The sequence below is a fragment of the Corythoichthys intestinalis genome, chromosome 3 (genome assembly GCF_030265065.1).
Source record: "Corythoichthys intestinalis isolate RoL2023-P3 chromosome 3, ASM3026506v1, whole genome shotgun sequence".
NCBI classification, from domain to species: domain Eukaryota; kingdom Metazoa; phylum Chordata; class Actinopteri; order Syngnathiformes; family Syngnathidae; genus Corythoichthys; species Corythoichthys intestinalis.
Window position 1 is genome coordinate 3,394,338 of NC_080397.1, and position 13,742 is coordinate 3,408,079.

The 13,742-nt window shown below is 39.5% G+C and overlaps 1 protein-coding gene across 1 annotated transcript in view; it reads left to right on the forward strand.

Annotated features, from left to right (window-relative positions):
* The window catches only part of si:dkey-215k6.1 (transmembrane protein 132B), a 475,575-nt gene that overhangs the window by 119,497 nt on the left and 342,336 nt on the right, over positions 1–13,742 (forward strand). Inside the window, exon 2 of the mRNA XM_057831448.1 lies at positions 9,768–10,183. Within this exon, the coding sequence (XP_057687431.1) occupies positions 9,768–10,183 (416 nt within the window). The remainder of the gene's footprint in view (positions 1–9,767; positions 10,184–13,742) is intronic.

Consider the following 13,742-nt stretch of genomic DNA (forward strand, 5'->3'; position numbering starts at 1 on the left):
CGAAAATCATGTCCCCCGTATCAAAAATTGTACCGAACCGTGACTTAACTGTATCGTTGCATCCCTATGGAACACCACTGCAGAAGCTATGACGGGAAAAGTTTTCATTTGCCTAAATGCTTAAGTTATTAAGTGAAATTTTATTATTATTTTTTTTTAAACACATTTTATTTATTCTGTGTTTCTGTGCGGTATCAATATTGTTGTTTTTTACTTAAGAGGCATGGTCTATTGTTTTGAGTTGTGATTTCTTGAAAAATATTTTTGAATTTAAGAGTAAATATGTGTCGCGTTTAAATGGGTGTACTTGATCTATTAATATATACTGTATTCTCACTGTGTTATTGTAAATTGGTTTAAAAAAAAAATTGGGGGGCGCAATAATATCGCATATCGCAATAATTTATGAGAATAATTATCGCACACTAAAATTTGTTATCGCGACAGGCCTAGTAGACGTAAAACTCCGACATACAGTGGTACCTCTACCTACAAAATTAAATGGTTCTGGAAGTAGTTTCTTAACTTGAAAATTCTGTAAGTAGAGATGTGTTTTCCATGTAAATGCCCTAATCTGTTCCAAACCCTGCAAAATTCAGACATAAATCTTTTATAATGCTTAAAAATGCATCAAAACATGTAAAAAAAATATGTGTTACAATTAGATTATTGCACAATAAACATCATATCTGAGTTGTTTGTAAAGTAAAAAATCAAGAATAGAAAAAAGAATAAAAGTTTAATACACTGAACATGAGGGGCGAATGAAGAGACCGCTGGGATACACGCATACACATACAGTAGCGGTCCCTTTTAGCCAGGACTGCTAGGCAATAGCTAGTGGCAGAGCAGCTTTAAATATGTTACGTTCAGTGAACTCTGTGAGCTGCAAGTACCAGACTATACTTTTGCCTTTCTTGTCCTTAATTTTCTTTAACAAGAGGCAATATTTTCCCATTGAGGCCTGTCTTAACCTAAAAAATGCTCTATGTAGAGACGTTCGTAAATAGAGGTACCACTGTATTTTATTTATTTATTTTTTTTACTGGTGAAATTTATACTGGGGCACTGCAGATCAATGCTGGGGCGCGTTCCCCAGTGAAATATGTCCGGCAATGCTGATGCTGTCTTGTATTTTTTCAAGAGTTTTGTATTCTGTGGTGAGTTGTAAAATTTTACTATGCATCATGCCCTGCACCCATGGATAACAAATTGAAATCTCTCCCAATTTCATCAGGATCCATCTTTTCGGTATTATACACGATAGCAATTGGAAAATTGAGTTGTTTGTCTCTGAAAGAGCCCTTAAAACACAAAATGACCTTAAAATGTTTCCTTAAAACTGAAACCATGGAACTGCTATGGTGTATGTGTTTTTGTGTGTCTGTGCATTTGTGTCCGCGGGATCCTCATGAAACATATGTCATGTCATGTCCTCATACAGAGAATGAGGTCATCATACTCACACATCGGTGTGGGCCTGACTGAACCTCGTGTAGAAGCGCTAGTGTTGCATGAGTTAATGCAACCAAGCAGAAGAAACAAGAAGAATCCTGACATTTACTTGAACTGATGTTTACTGACATATATATTCACTTTTTTGTAATTCCTAATGCTTTGCAAGGGGGAGCGGATTGGTGTCACCTCAGTAGGTGGTGCTACGCCTGATGTCACAGCTTTGCAAGCTGGCACCTTGATTGGGCGCCATTAATGCTGGGTTTAACTGTTGTCATTGGCACCAGAACAGCTCGAGCAATGACCCACTGATGCATGCATGTATTGGTTGAATGGATCAGTGCCACTACAGCTTTCACTACTAATAATACTTGTGAATGGATTTATTAATTGATAATTTATTGACATACTGAGTAAAGTCAACAAACAGTAATTCTGGATTCATTTTGGGATTAATCCCTGAATAAAAATTAAAGCCCTGGAATGCACCTTCTTCTGGGCAAAATGGCCTACTTGAGTCCTTGAGTTTTTTGAGTGTTCTGTAATGATATACAGTACATATCCACCAAATTTCAGACTGATGAAACAAGAGTAAGGGATTGAGTTCTCGCTTACATTCTAGGGTGTGCTACCAAGTCCCCCTATTTTTCGGACTGTAAGTCACAGTTTTTTCTTTTTTTTGTCCCATAGTTTGGCAGAGAGTGCATTTTATACTCTGGAGCGGCTTATGTGTGAAATTTTTAACATATTGTTATATCATTTCAAATGTTATTTGACGTTTCAAATGATATGAGGGCTCTCAAGGCGTGTATTTCAACATTGGCGGTAACTTATAAAAACAAAACCAAAAAAACTGAGAAGGGCTGAACAAAATGGCACCGAAAAGAAAATTATATTCTGCATATTACAAGTTGCAAGTAGTGAAATATGCAGCCGAAAACGGTAAGTTCTCAGTTTGTTGTTTATGCGTCGTGTAACCTTAGCATACCATGCAGTTATTCAGCCTGTTGTTCTATATTCCATTTTTATTTTAAATTGCCTTTCTTTTTATTTTTTTAAACTTGTCCTGTTCAGCTGCTATGTCACAGAATGGGAATCAGTGTCCTTAAGGTGTGAACAGTTTTAATGTATCACAAGGGAGTATGATATACTCCCTCTGTGATTATTCATTGTGTTTCATTTATTAGGAGAAGGCAGCGAGCTGGAAGGGTTATGGGGGGACAGAAAGGAAAATAAAAGAGGGGAGACAGGGACAGAAAAGGAGAAGAACAAACAACAAAAGGAAATGCATTGAATGCCGACACTACCTGACATCCTATTCTATGCTGCCTGATCGCAAATCCTGGCACCGACATTCTCTCTATTTGAGTGTGTCTAATTTTTACCCTGTCATGCGTGAATCCCATCAGACGTGATAAGGTCCGCCCCAGGGCCACGGCCCCTACCCAGCCAATCGGGGAAGTGAGCCAGTGCAGCCCATCCCTCCTCCCACAACTCCAGCAATTGGGCTGCCGCCATCCCCCCATGACCCAGGGTAGTCCCTCGGACCATCCGCGCCCCCAAATAACTGGCCTTCAGGGAAGGGATGAGGGGCGCCCCTCACGCCCGCCCCCACCACCGCCCGCCCATCCGGCCTACCAGCCACTGCCGCAAACCCCCAATCGACATGGCACACAGTGGGAACTCCACAGCCTATGAGGCCCGTGGCAGGACAGGATCCCCACCCGGAGTGGGCAACACCCCGCCGACCCACTGGCACTCAGTCACCGACCGCGCTGCAGCCCAAGGAGGATAGGTAGAAAGAGGTAGAAAAGAGAGGGGAAGAGCTGGAGCCCCCGCCTCTCCCTGTAAACAGAAGCCCAGACGAAGAGGAGGCCACGCCCGGGAGTCACGTCGTAGAGAAAAGTGCGGGACCCAACTACCACCCTATTTCCGTGGCTGCCAGGTTTTAAATTGCCTTTCAAGATGACATATCTGTTCTTGGTGTTGGATTTTATCAAATAATTTTCCCCCAAAAATGCGACTTATACGTCAGTGCGACTTGTATGTTTTTTTCCTCTTCACTGCGCATTTTCGGCTGGTGCGATCTATACTCAGGGTAGGGCTGGAGGTATCGAATATTTTAGTAATTGAGTATTCGACTGAATATTATATAAATTAATTGAGTAATCGGTTAAAACACTTTTTTTTAGGTAAAGGGCAATTATAAATATACATGAGAAAACAAGACATTTCACCTAATGTTGAACCATTTTCAGACAATGTCTTTATTTTTTATGGACATTGTTGAAAACAGCCAACAATTTCATCTCAGATGTGACTAGAAAAAAACAACAAATTTACTGCTTTCACTTTAAAAACTTCTAGATCTTATTAAAAATAATCTTATTTCTTACATAAAAATGCCATTACGCTTGATAACACACATCAAGTATTTTTTTTGTGTGTTTTTGTGTTTTTTCCATTTTCAATTGATTCAATTCATTTGATTGTTTCAATTGAATTTCCATTCGTGTCAAACTATTTTTAAGTTCTAGTTTTAAGTATAAGTCTAAATTGTAAGTCCTAATAGGATTTTGAGTTTTTGCAGTGTTCAAAATTAATGTATGATAACTGTTGTATACCTGCGCATTAGGCACCAGTGCTACTTGTTTTATCCATCAATGACTACTGAGCTCAAATTGACAACATCTCAGTTATTATGTTTTATTTTACACCCTCATCACTCTACAGCGCTTTTTTCCCCACAGATTAATTAAAGCCTGTATGAAAGGAACGTTAGTCATGCATTGACAAAACCTAGCCCTCCGCAGGGCTAACGTGACGTTAGCAAGGCACAGTAACGTTAATCTTATTGAATAGCGCTTTGTTAACTTCATTTTACCTTGTCCCGAGTATCGCCATCGGTAGCCGGAGCCGGGCTGGGGTATTGTTATGCAAGCAGTGAATACATGAAACAGTGTTCGCAATGGTCTCCAGCTTGAAATGCTCCCAAACTTTTGACATTTTCTGCTTTTTCTTGGTGCATTTCTCTTGGCTTTCGTCAGCTTCTTTGTCGTAATCTTTTCATCCATGCATGGTTGAAATTAAATATATCTGCTGCTGCTGTTTTCTACCGGATCGTACGTAATGTCAGCGCGCTGTTCCACATTAAAAGTAGTCCGGGCAAAACGTGATGCTGAGAGCTGGCAAAATTAAACAATTCCTCGAGGCGAATAAAATGACTCGGATCAAGTTTTAAACTCGAGTTACTCAAGTATTTGTTTCATCTGTACTTGGTGCTACTGATAGTCTGAAAATTACCATAAGTAGGTTTTGGGAGGTCAAACATTTTACTGCAGGATACAAACATGCTTAATACTGCTACTGCTTTAAATACTTGTTTGTTTACAAGTGAATGTATATACTTCGGTTCTTTGTGTGTTATATTGTATATTGTATTGATATTGTATGTGATATTACGTGTATGTCAATCTTTGATGCTTTGAATAACACTATCATCTCGTCCATTACTACAAAACACAAAAACAAAGTGTCATCCGAAATAATCAATCCTCAAACGTTAATTATCTACAGTTTCCACATATTTTGTAACTGTGGGGCGCTAATGCATTTATTTTGATAATCATACGCAAGAAAAAAATACAAAATTGCTCTCCTGGTGGAACACTGTCACCTTGTCTTCTTTTGATAAGAAATGGGCCAGAAAAAGCCGCAGTAATCCTCCCTCGCAACCTCCCTGAATTGTATCGTAAATACTGGTGGAATTGGATAATAAAGTGCACGGGAATATATTGTGCCGGAGCACTGTGTGTCATTTTGGCTGCACGCCGCTGTAAATCCTTTTGGAATTGGGGATGGAAAAAGCCACGCGTCAGAGTTAGATCCCTGTGCGATGCCGAGAACTGATGCGCTGGTGTCCAAATATGAACAATTCCCGGGAATGTGTCGTATCATGGCTAAATGACGCGAAAAATGTGTGGCTTCATGCATTATTCGCCGAGAAGCATACACAGTACTAAAAATGACAATGTGATGATTTTACTGAGTGGCAGATCTTCATTAAAATTTCATGTTTTTTTGTCCTTCCCCCACACTTAACACCACTAGAAATATTCTTCTAAATCAGTCAAGATGTTTACGTGCAATCTTTCTGACAGAGAAACAGACGGGCGGCAGACATAGCATCTTCCAGAAGCTTATTCCAGAGAGCCAAAATTAACGAGTTTGATAAATCTTTTTTAGACAAATTGGTGAAGATAGCTTCCTAGAGTTTCAAGCCAAAATGGCAAACATCCTGTTTTTTTCATGCATGGTTTCCTGAGATTTTTTGTGGCATTAATTATGCGAGACAAGTCCACTTAGTCAAGCCATCTCCAGGGGTCAACAATATAAATGGCCCGGTGGCCCGGATTTAAAACCGTCAGGGCCACCAGAATGCTTGAACCACTGGCCCAGTGGGGCCAGTAAAAATAATTTGTGACAATTTAAAAAAAAAAAAAAAATTAATTCCCTGCGGTTCCGTGTTTTGATGACGTTACACTCTCCCAATCAAAGACAACCTTACAGTCTATGCAGCCAGGCGTTGCTGTCCGTGGGGCGTCCTCCCTCCCACGTGAACGCGCACAACCTGATTACTGCTGCTGATTGATTGTCGGTATCTCAGTACCCACCTAAGTATGGACTACGAGACGACATGTTTCTGAAACCCCCAGCCCCCGGCCAAGCAGTGGGGAAAAAAGTGGAGTGATTATGGATTTGCAATAGAAGCACAGTTTTGCTGCACTTTTCATTAAACCTCCCTGAATAAAAAAATGGTTTTCAAGCTAATTGTTCTTTTTCGTGAATACTGGGATCAACAACTGACAAGTTGACCTTGGCCAGTGGCTAATTTCCCTTATTGTCTACCCCTGTTCTCTAGGATCTGAATTTTCAGAAACGTTTTTGAAGAACTACACAAGACCCCTAAAGATACCGCTAAATTGTTGAATTCAAACCAAAATGAATATTGTTTTTCTTTTGAGGCATGGCTTCTTGAGACTTTTATTGTCGCTTTACTCATGATCGAAATGCCTACCAATGTGCACATACTAGTCCTTCTCAAAAAATTAGCATATTGTGATAAAGTTCATTATTTTCTGTAATGTAATGATAAACATAAGACTTTCATCTATTTTAGATTCATTACACACAACTGAAGTAGTTTGAGCCTTTTATTGTTTTAAATATTGATGATTTTGGCAAAAAAGTCAAGACCCAAAAATCTAGAAAAATTAGAATATTTCATCCGACCAATACAAAAAAGTGTTTTTAATACAAAAAAAGTCAACCTTCAATTATTTCAGCTATGCACTCAATACTTGTTCAGGAATCCAGCTGTGTGTAATGAATCTAAAATATATGAAAGTCTAATGTTTATCAGTACATTACAGAAAATAATGAACTTTATCACAATATGCTAATTTTTTGAGAAGGACTAGTGTGGTCAAAATTTGGATTTATAGAATTTACTGCTCTGCCAATACCCAAACAGCAGATAACATGTGCCTTTCAAAGCGTGTGCCCTTTATTAATTTTCTGTCTTTCATTTACATACACTTAAAACAAAAGTACTCCTGATTGGAAGTCCGCTTAGCTCATAGAAAATTTGGCTGCCAGCTGCTGGGGAACATAAGCAATTTTTCTGGAACACCCTATATATTAATTACCAGACTTAGAACAATTAAGGAACTATGCTTAAATAATACACTTCACTGGTCCTTGGCATACATTTAAGGGTATTTGATAAAGCTCTTCTTCTGTCAGCTTTACAGGTTGAGTTTGTTGGCGTCCTGCCCTGGGCCGTCCCGTCGCTGGTCTTGGCCCCGGGATTTTCAACTAGGGCTTGTCTGGTTGCGTGTGGTGCAAAGGTCCCGTCGGACGCGCGCTGGTCTCGCCGGCGGGTGGGGGTGCTGCGCGGGTGCCGATCCGGGGTCGCGGACCCTCCCTGGCCGGCCGGGGTGGGGGCTGGGTGGTGTGTGTGGCGGCCATAGCTCCCTCCCGGCTCGGCCGGGCCGGTGCCGCGTCTCCCTGTGCCGGGTGCCGGGGAGGTGCCCCCTGGTGTCATACCGCGCGCCCCTCCTGGCCCGGGGATGGGTTGGAGGGGGGTGGGCTTCCGTCCCCTTGGTCTGTCTCCGGCCCTGTCCGCTGCCCTCCTGACGGGGCGGGGTCGTCGACGGGTCCCCTTGGGGCCCGCGGGGCCTTGGGTGGGGCTTGCTGTCCCTTGCCAGTGGGGTGGATGTCCCCTAGTCTCCGGCGCTTGGCCTAGCGCCTGCTCGAGGTGTGGGGTGGGTGCTCGGGTGGTGGGGGGAGGGGTGGGCGGCCCGCCTCCACATTTGGTCCGGCCCCCTGAACAGTACCAGAAAGCATTTTTTTTTTTTAATAGTGTAAATTATTTCCTGGCTTTTTCTGTGAAGAACCCAGAGAGGGTTATTTGGTTATTATATATTTACTTAATAGTGTTATTATTATTCATTATTATATTACCGTATTGGCCCGAATATAAGACGGATTTTTTTGCATTGAAATAAGACTGAAAAAGTGGGGGTCGTCTTATATTAGCGGTCTAGACATTATACCCATTCACGACGCTAAATGGCTCCAGATATCATTGAAGCGATGTTCTGTCATGACAGATCTCAAGTTTAACCAGTTTGCATTATTTTATTGCAATGTTTTTCCTTATTCAGATTTGTTTCAAGACTACAGTTACAGTTAGACTTCACTTTGATGGTTAATGCAGTTATTGCAATTTTGTTGTCTTATCACAATAGATTGGTTTATTTACATTTCAAAAACCTGAAGCCATTCATTTACGAACGTGATTGCACTTTAGTTTACATATTTAAATGTTCAGATATTAAGATTTGAATGAGGCAAAATAACATGATTTTTCTCTCAAATATATTGTTATAATCATATGTTTCAGATGTATTGTAATTATTTTCTGTATAAAAATTAATCTGGTTTTCAAAAAGTCTTTTTTTCAAACTTGAGTCTTTAAAAAGAGGGGGTCTCTTATAATCATATTATATTATATTATATTATATCGTATTATTATTTTTATTTTATTTACTTTTGTTCCGTGAAGAATCCAGAAAGGCTTATTTGATTGTGGCTTTCTGAAAAACAATAATTTTTTACATTTAGGCACTCCTGCAATCGTCATACTTTTTCTGTTACAATCTGACCCCGGCCCCTCACCAGAGAAGGGAAAAGTTACGTGGCTCTCACAGGAAAAAGTTTGGGAACCCCTGGTGTAGGCGTTCAATGTATTTCTTGGTGTAATTTGTGTACTTTTCTTTCTTCTCTTGTGTTTCTTTTCTTCTGTTCCCCCATAACCCCTTCCTGTTCGCTGCTTTGTCATAATAAACGAGGTATGTTGAATGATCACAATGGGAGTATATCAGACTCTCAATGTGAAACATTAAAACTGTTCAGACCATCCGGGCACTTAGACTTCCATTCCCCATGTCAAACAGCTGAACAGGACAGGTTTAAAAAAAAATAAAAAAAGATAAAAAAAAAAAAGGAAGTCCGTTTAGCTTAATACACTAGCTTAATGTGTCGTACTCTCAACAAGACGGGCCTTTTTTAATTTCACATGTCATTTCAAGCTAAGTGCTAATGCGCTAATGCTAATGCTCCTCTCCTTGCTGCCCTTGTGCTAAACAATTTGGTGTTCCTGAATTTCATGTTGCTCAGTGAAACATTTGGCAAGGATTTGACCTTACTGAATTATAAGACACTCATGTAATATTGTAATTTATCAATTATTGCAGTCCATAATCCATCCACATCTACAGCGAAAACCTTTCACCATTTAATACCATCCATCAATAAACTAGTGTACTAGATAACACTTTGGTATTAATCCTACAAAGTTTGTTTTTTCGGTCTTTTGGGTCTTAATTATTAAACAATATTTTTATGTCATTTACACAGGCTATTAAAATTCCCTACTACGCTCTGCCAACATGCAATAGCAAAGCCTCTAATTTTACCAAATTTTGCATAAAATAAGAATTTCAAATTTGATAAAAAAGCTTTGGGACAACATTGTTAATGAAAGGGTGCCTTGAAAAGCTGCTTCAAATCAAAATGAACCATTTCCTGTGTCTCTTCAGGCTGAACTACTTAAAAGTTTCTTTGTAGGTCCACTCATGATTGAAACGAACTACAAATTTATGTTGCTACGAGAAACATTATGTTGAGATTTTGGTGTATTCTGTGACGTCAAACCAATCACTTACCTTTTTTTCTTTCTTTTTTAGTATGTCGGAGTCACTCTGGATCTTCGGGTCCCGGCCAGGCAACACCGGACTCGGCCCAGCCCCGTTTTTCCACTTCACTTCCTACCTATCTGCCTGTGCAGTGCCACCTAAGCGGTGCCGATACAGCCTTCTTCCTGCGCGAAGCTCACCAGGATGTTATGCGTAATGGCAGCCTATCATCACGCACTGAACCTTTCTTCCTGCATCGGCTGGAGGCAGGTTTGGCCGCCCCGCATGCCCTGCCCAGTGTGGCATGCAGCTACGCCAACATGAGCGCTGAGCAGCAGATCCCTGTGGAGCTACTGCAGGGGCCACCACCTAGTCTCCAGCACACCGCCAGTCACATCACCCTGAACTGGAAGGTGAAGGGCCATGTTGTGGTGTCCAAAGTGGGGTCCACACAACCCTGGATACAGGTACTGTTTATCATTAATGGATATTTTCAGGGCTTTACCATGCTTGAACATTTACTTTGGAGAACGTTTAGTTAGTATTTCTATTACGAGTAGACCAAAAAAATAGTCCTGCGGCGAGTCAGGAAAGGAGTTGGAGACGGAGTATCGAACCACGGAGCTAATCTGTGTTGTTTATTTGACATGTATGCTGAAACAACTCTTAGCAGTATATACAGTATCTCACATTCAAGCCGCGGGAGATAACTAACTTCCGGCTGTTCCCTAAACGAAATAATTCCCACTGAGAACTACGCAACGTGCCAACATAAGTTCCGCCGGTGAATTCTGTTAACACTCGCTACAGGCCATTGAAGCTAAATTAATTTCTTTGGAGCCCCTTTGTCTTCGGTTCATTAAATTTGGTCGGCATTCTTATCATGAATAGACCCACAGAAAATCCTGTAGAAGGGAATCAGTCATCATACACATATATACACGGTTTCGTCACATATTAAATATTGTGGCGCGAATAAAAGTCATATTACTACGTAGGGCTAATGTACAGTAGCTGAATAAGCAGCTATGTACGTTTTTTTCGTCGATGAACACATTTTTCATGACAAAGACGAGACAATACCGAGCTAGAAAGGTGTCTTGGGAAACTAAAACAAAACGAGACGAATGTTTGTTTCCGTCTGACAAGACGAGAACGAGACAAAAATGCGCCATAGTTTCAGTCATATGTTCACAATGTGTAACATTTTTATGTGTATTTAAACTGCAACGTAGCAGTGTCTGATTGTGTCACTCATGTGACGTGCTGCGCCCACGCACACCCCCAACTCGCCAATGTCCTCTCCAGGCTTGCTTTTTTTGAAAGATACATACCAATATTTGTTTTATCTTGGCAAGAGACTCAGCACAGCACAGCACATATTGCTGTAGACTTAAAGGTCTGTGCTGAGTGATCATCACATAAAAAATCTAACTCATAGTGTTAGAAAAGCATTTGCGTTAGCCTTAGGCTAATGCCAACAGCGAGCGTCCTCTTAAACTCTCTGACGACTTTTTTACACACAGTTCGTTGCGTCCATGTATGTATAATTAATTGAAAATAATGAACTGTTTTCCTGCTGAGTGTGTATTCTCATTAAGTTACTTACCAGTACTTGACAATAAATAATAATAATAATAATAATAATACATTTTATTTGTAGAGCGCTTTTACCAATGCTCAAAGACGCTTTACAGTAGGAACAGAAACAGCAAACAACGTGGACAGAACAAAACAAGAAAATAATTATAAGTTAAAAGCTAGTTTAAAAAGGTGAGTTTTTAACAGTTTTTTGAATGTGGGAAGGTCTGAACATGAACGAATGGGTTTTGGGAGTGAGTTCCAAAGGGAGGGGGCGGCAGCGGAGAAGGCTCTGTCCCCCCTAGTTCGGTGTGTTCTTTGTTTGGGCGGTGCGAGGATGCTTCTGTTAGAAGAGCGGAGGTGACGGGAAGGGGTGTGGGGACAGAGAAGGTCTGTGAGGTAGGGCGGGGCCAAGTTATTGAGTGCTTTGTAAGTGAGAAGGATGATTTTGAACTGAATTCTGTATGAAATAGGAAGCCAGTGCAGTTTGTGGAGGACGGGGGTAATGTGGTTCCTATAGGGGGTCTGGGTGAGAAGGCGTGCAGCAGAGTTTTGGATATATTGTAGTTTATTGATGAGTTTGGATGGAGAACCGAAGAGAATGCTGTTGCAGTAGTCAAGTCTGGAGGTTATGAAGGCATGGATGAGGGTTTCAGCAGTAGAGAAGGTGAGGGAGGTGCGAAGACGGGCTATGTTCTTGAGGTGGAAATGATTTTATGAACGCCGCTCACAACCGCTAGATTGAGCGAGTTCACAGTAACGTTCATGAGACAAAAATATGATGTGTTCAGTTCACGTTTGCCCAAAATATAAACATGTTAATGAACGATCGTTCATTCAACGCGTTCATGCACAACAATGATCCCTACCTATGCTACCGATGAACATAGTGGTGCTATCGTTATCGAATTATATTTACCCATTGACACTGTGGGGGCCCTGACAGGTAAGTCGAACAAAGTTAGGCGGTATGAAGTGTACATAATTGAGGTGGGAAACCCAGTATTATGCAATTCACCTGTAAATGTGGATATATGTTGACATCCTATTCAATTAGGGTGACCATATTTTGATTTCCAAAAAAGAGGACACTCAGCCCGGCCTCAAGATATTTGAATTTTACTCGAAGTTCTCTCAAAGATGCCTATATCACTTTAATATATTTAAAATGTGCCCCTCACTCTGGATGGAAAAATGCAGTTTGAAAAAAATAATGACTTTAAAAAAAAAAAAATATATATATATATATATATATACATATATATATATATATAAGGGCTGTCAAACGATTAAAATCTTTAATCGAGTTAATTACAGCTTAAAAATTAATTAATCGTAATTAATCGCAATTCAAACCATCTCTAAAATATGCCATATTTTTCTGTAAATTATTGTTGGAATGGAAAGATAAGACACAAGATGGATATATACATTCAACATACAGTACACAAGTACTGTATTAGTTTATTATAACAATAAATCAACAAGATGGTATTAACATTATTAACATTCTCTTAAAGCGATCCATGGATAGAAAGACTTGTAGTTCTTAAAAGTTGAATGTTAGCACATGTTATAGAAATTTTATATTGAAACCCCTCTTAATGTTTTCGTTTTATTGAAATTTGAAAAAAAAAATAATGAAAAAATAAACTAATAGGTCGCCATTGTTGATGTCAATAATTACATTTCTTACTCATGGTGCTGAAAGCTATAAAATCAGTTAGAGCCAAGCGCCAGCAGAGGGCGCCAAACACAAAAAAACAAGTAACAAGCGGACATTACACTACTGTCATTTTAATCTGAGCAGGGCATGTGATTAATTTTAAAGAATAATTACCGCCCATTAACGCGATAATTTGGACAGCCCTAATATATATATATATATATATATATATATGTATATACATATATATATATATATATATATATATATATATATATATATATATATATATGTATATATATATATATATATATATATATATATATATATATATATATATATATATATATATATATATATATATATATATGTATATATAACCCTAACTAAACATTTTTATAAGTTACTATCACGACAATGGTCCTTGACAAATTTTTATTTTCATTCAATTGATATTCTCATTCAATGGTCTAGATTGTACACAAACAAAAACCGAAATAAACTGACAAACTATTCAACCAGCATGTTTCCAAACGTAGCAGCTCAAAACTACCTTTCCCATAATGCCTAGCGCGGTTTAGCTTACTGATAGCTAGCTGAGGCAAAAATCAAACGTTGCTATAAAAGTTTACAATCATTGGCAGTGCAACGATGCGACACCAAATGGGATTTTACAGTCAAAGCGCCAACAGAAGTCAACAGTTGCCATTATATACGTATTTATTGTAAAAAACATAACAACTGGGCAGGCGTTGTGGCCAAATCATACGGTAATGCCT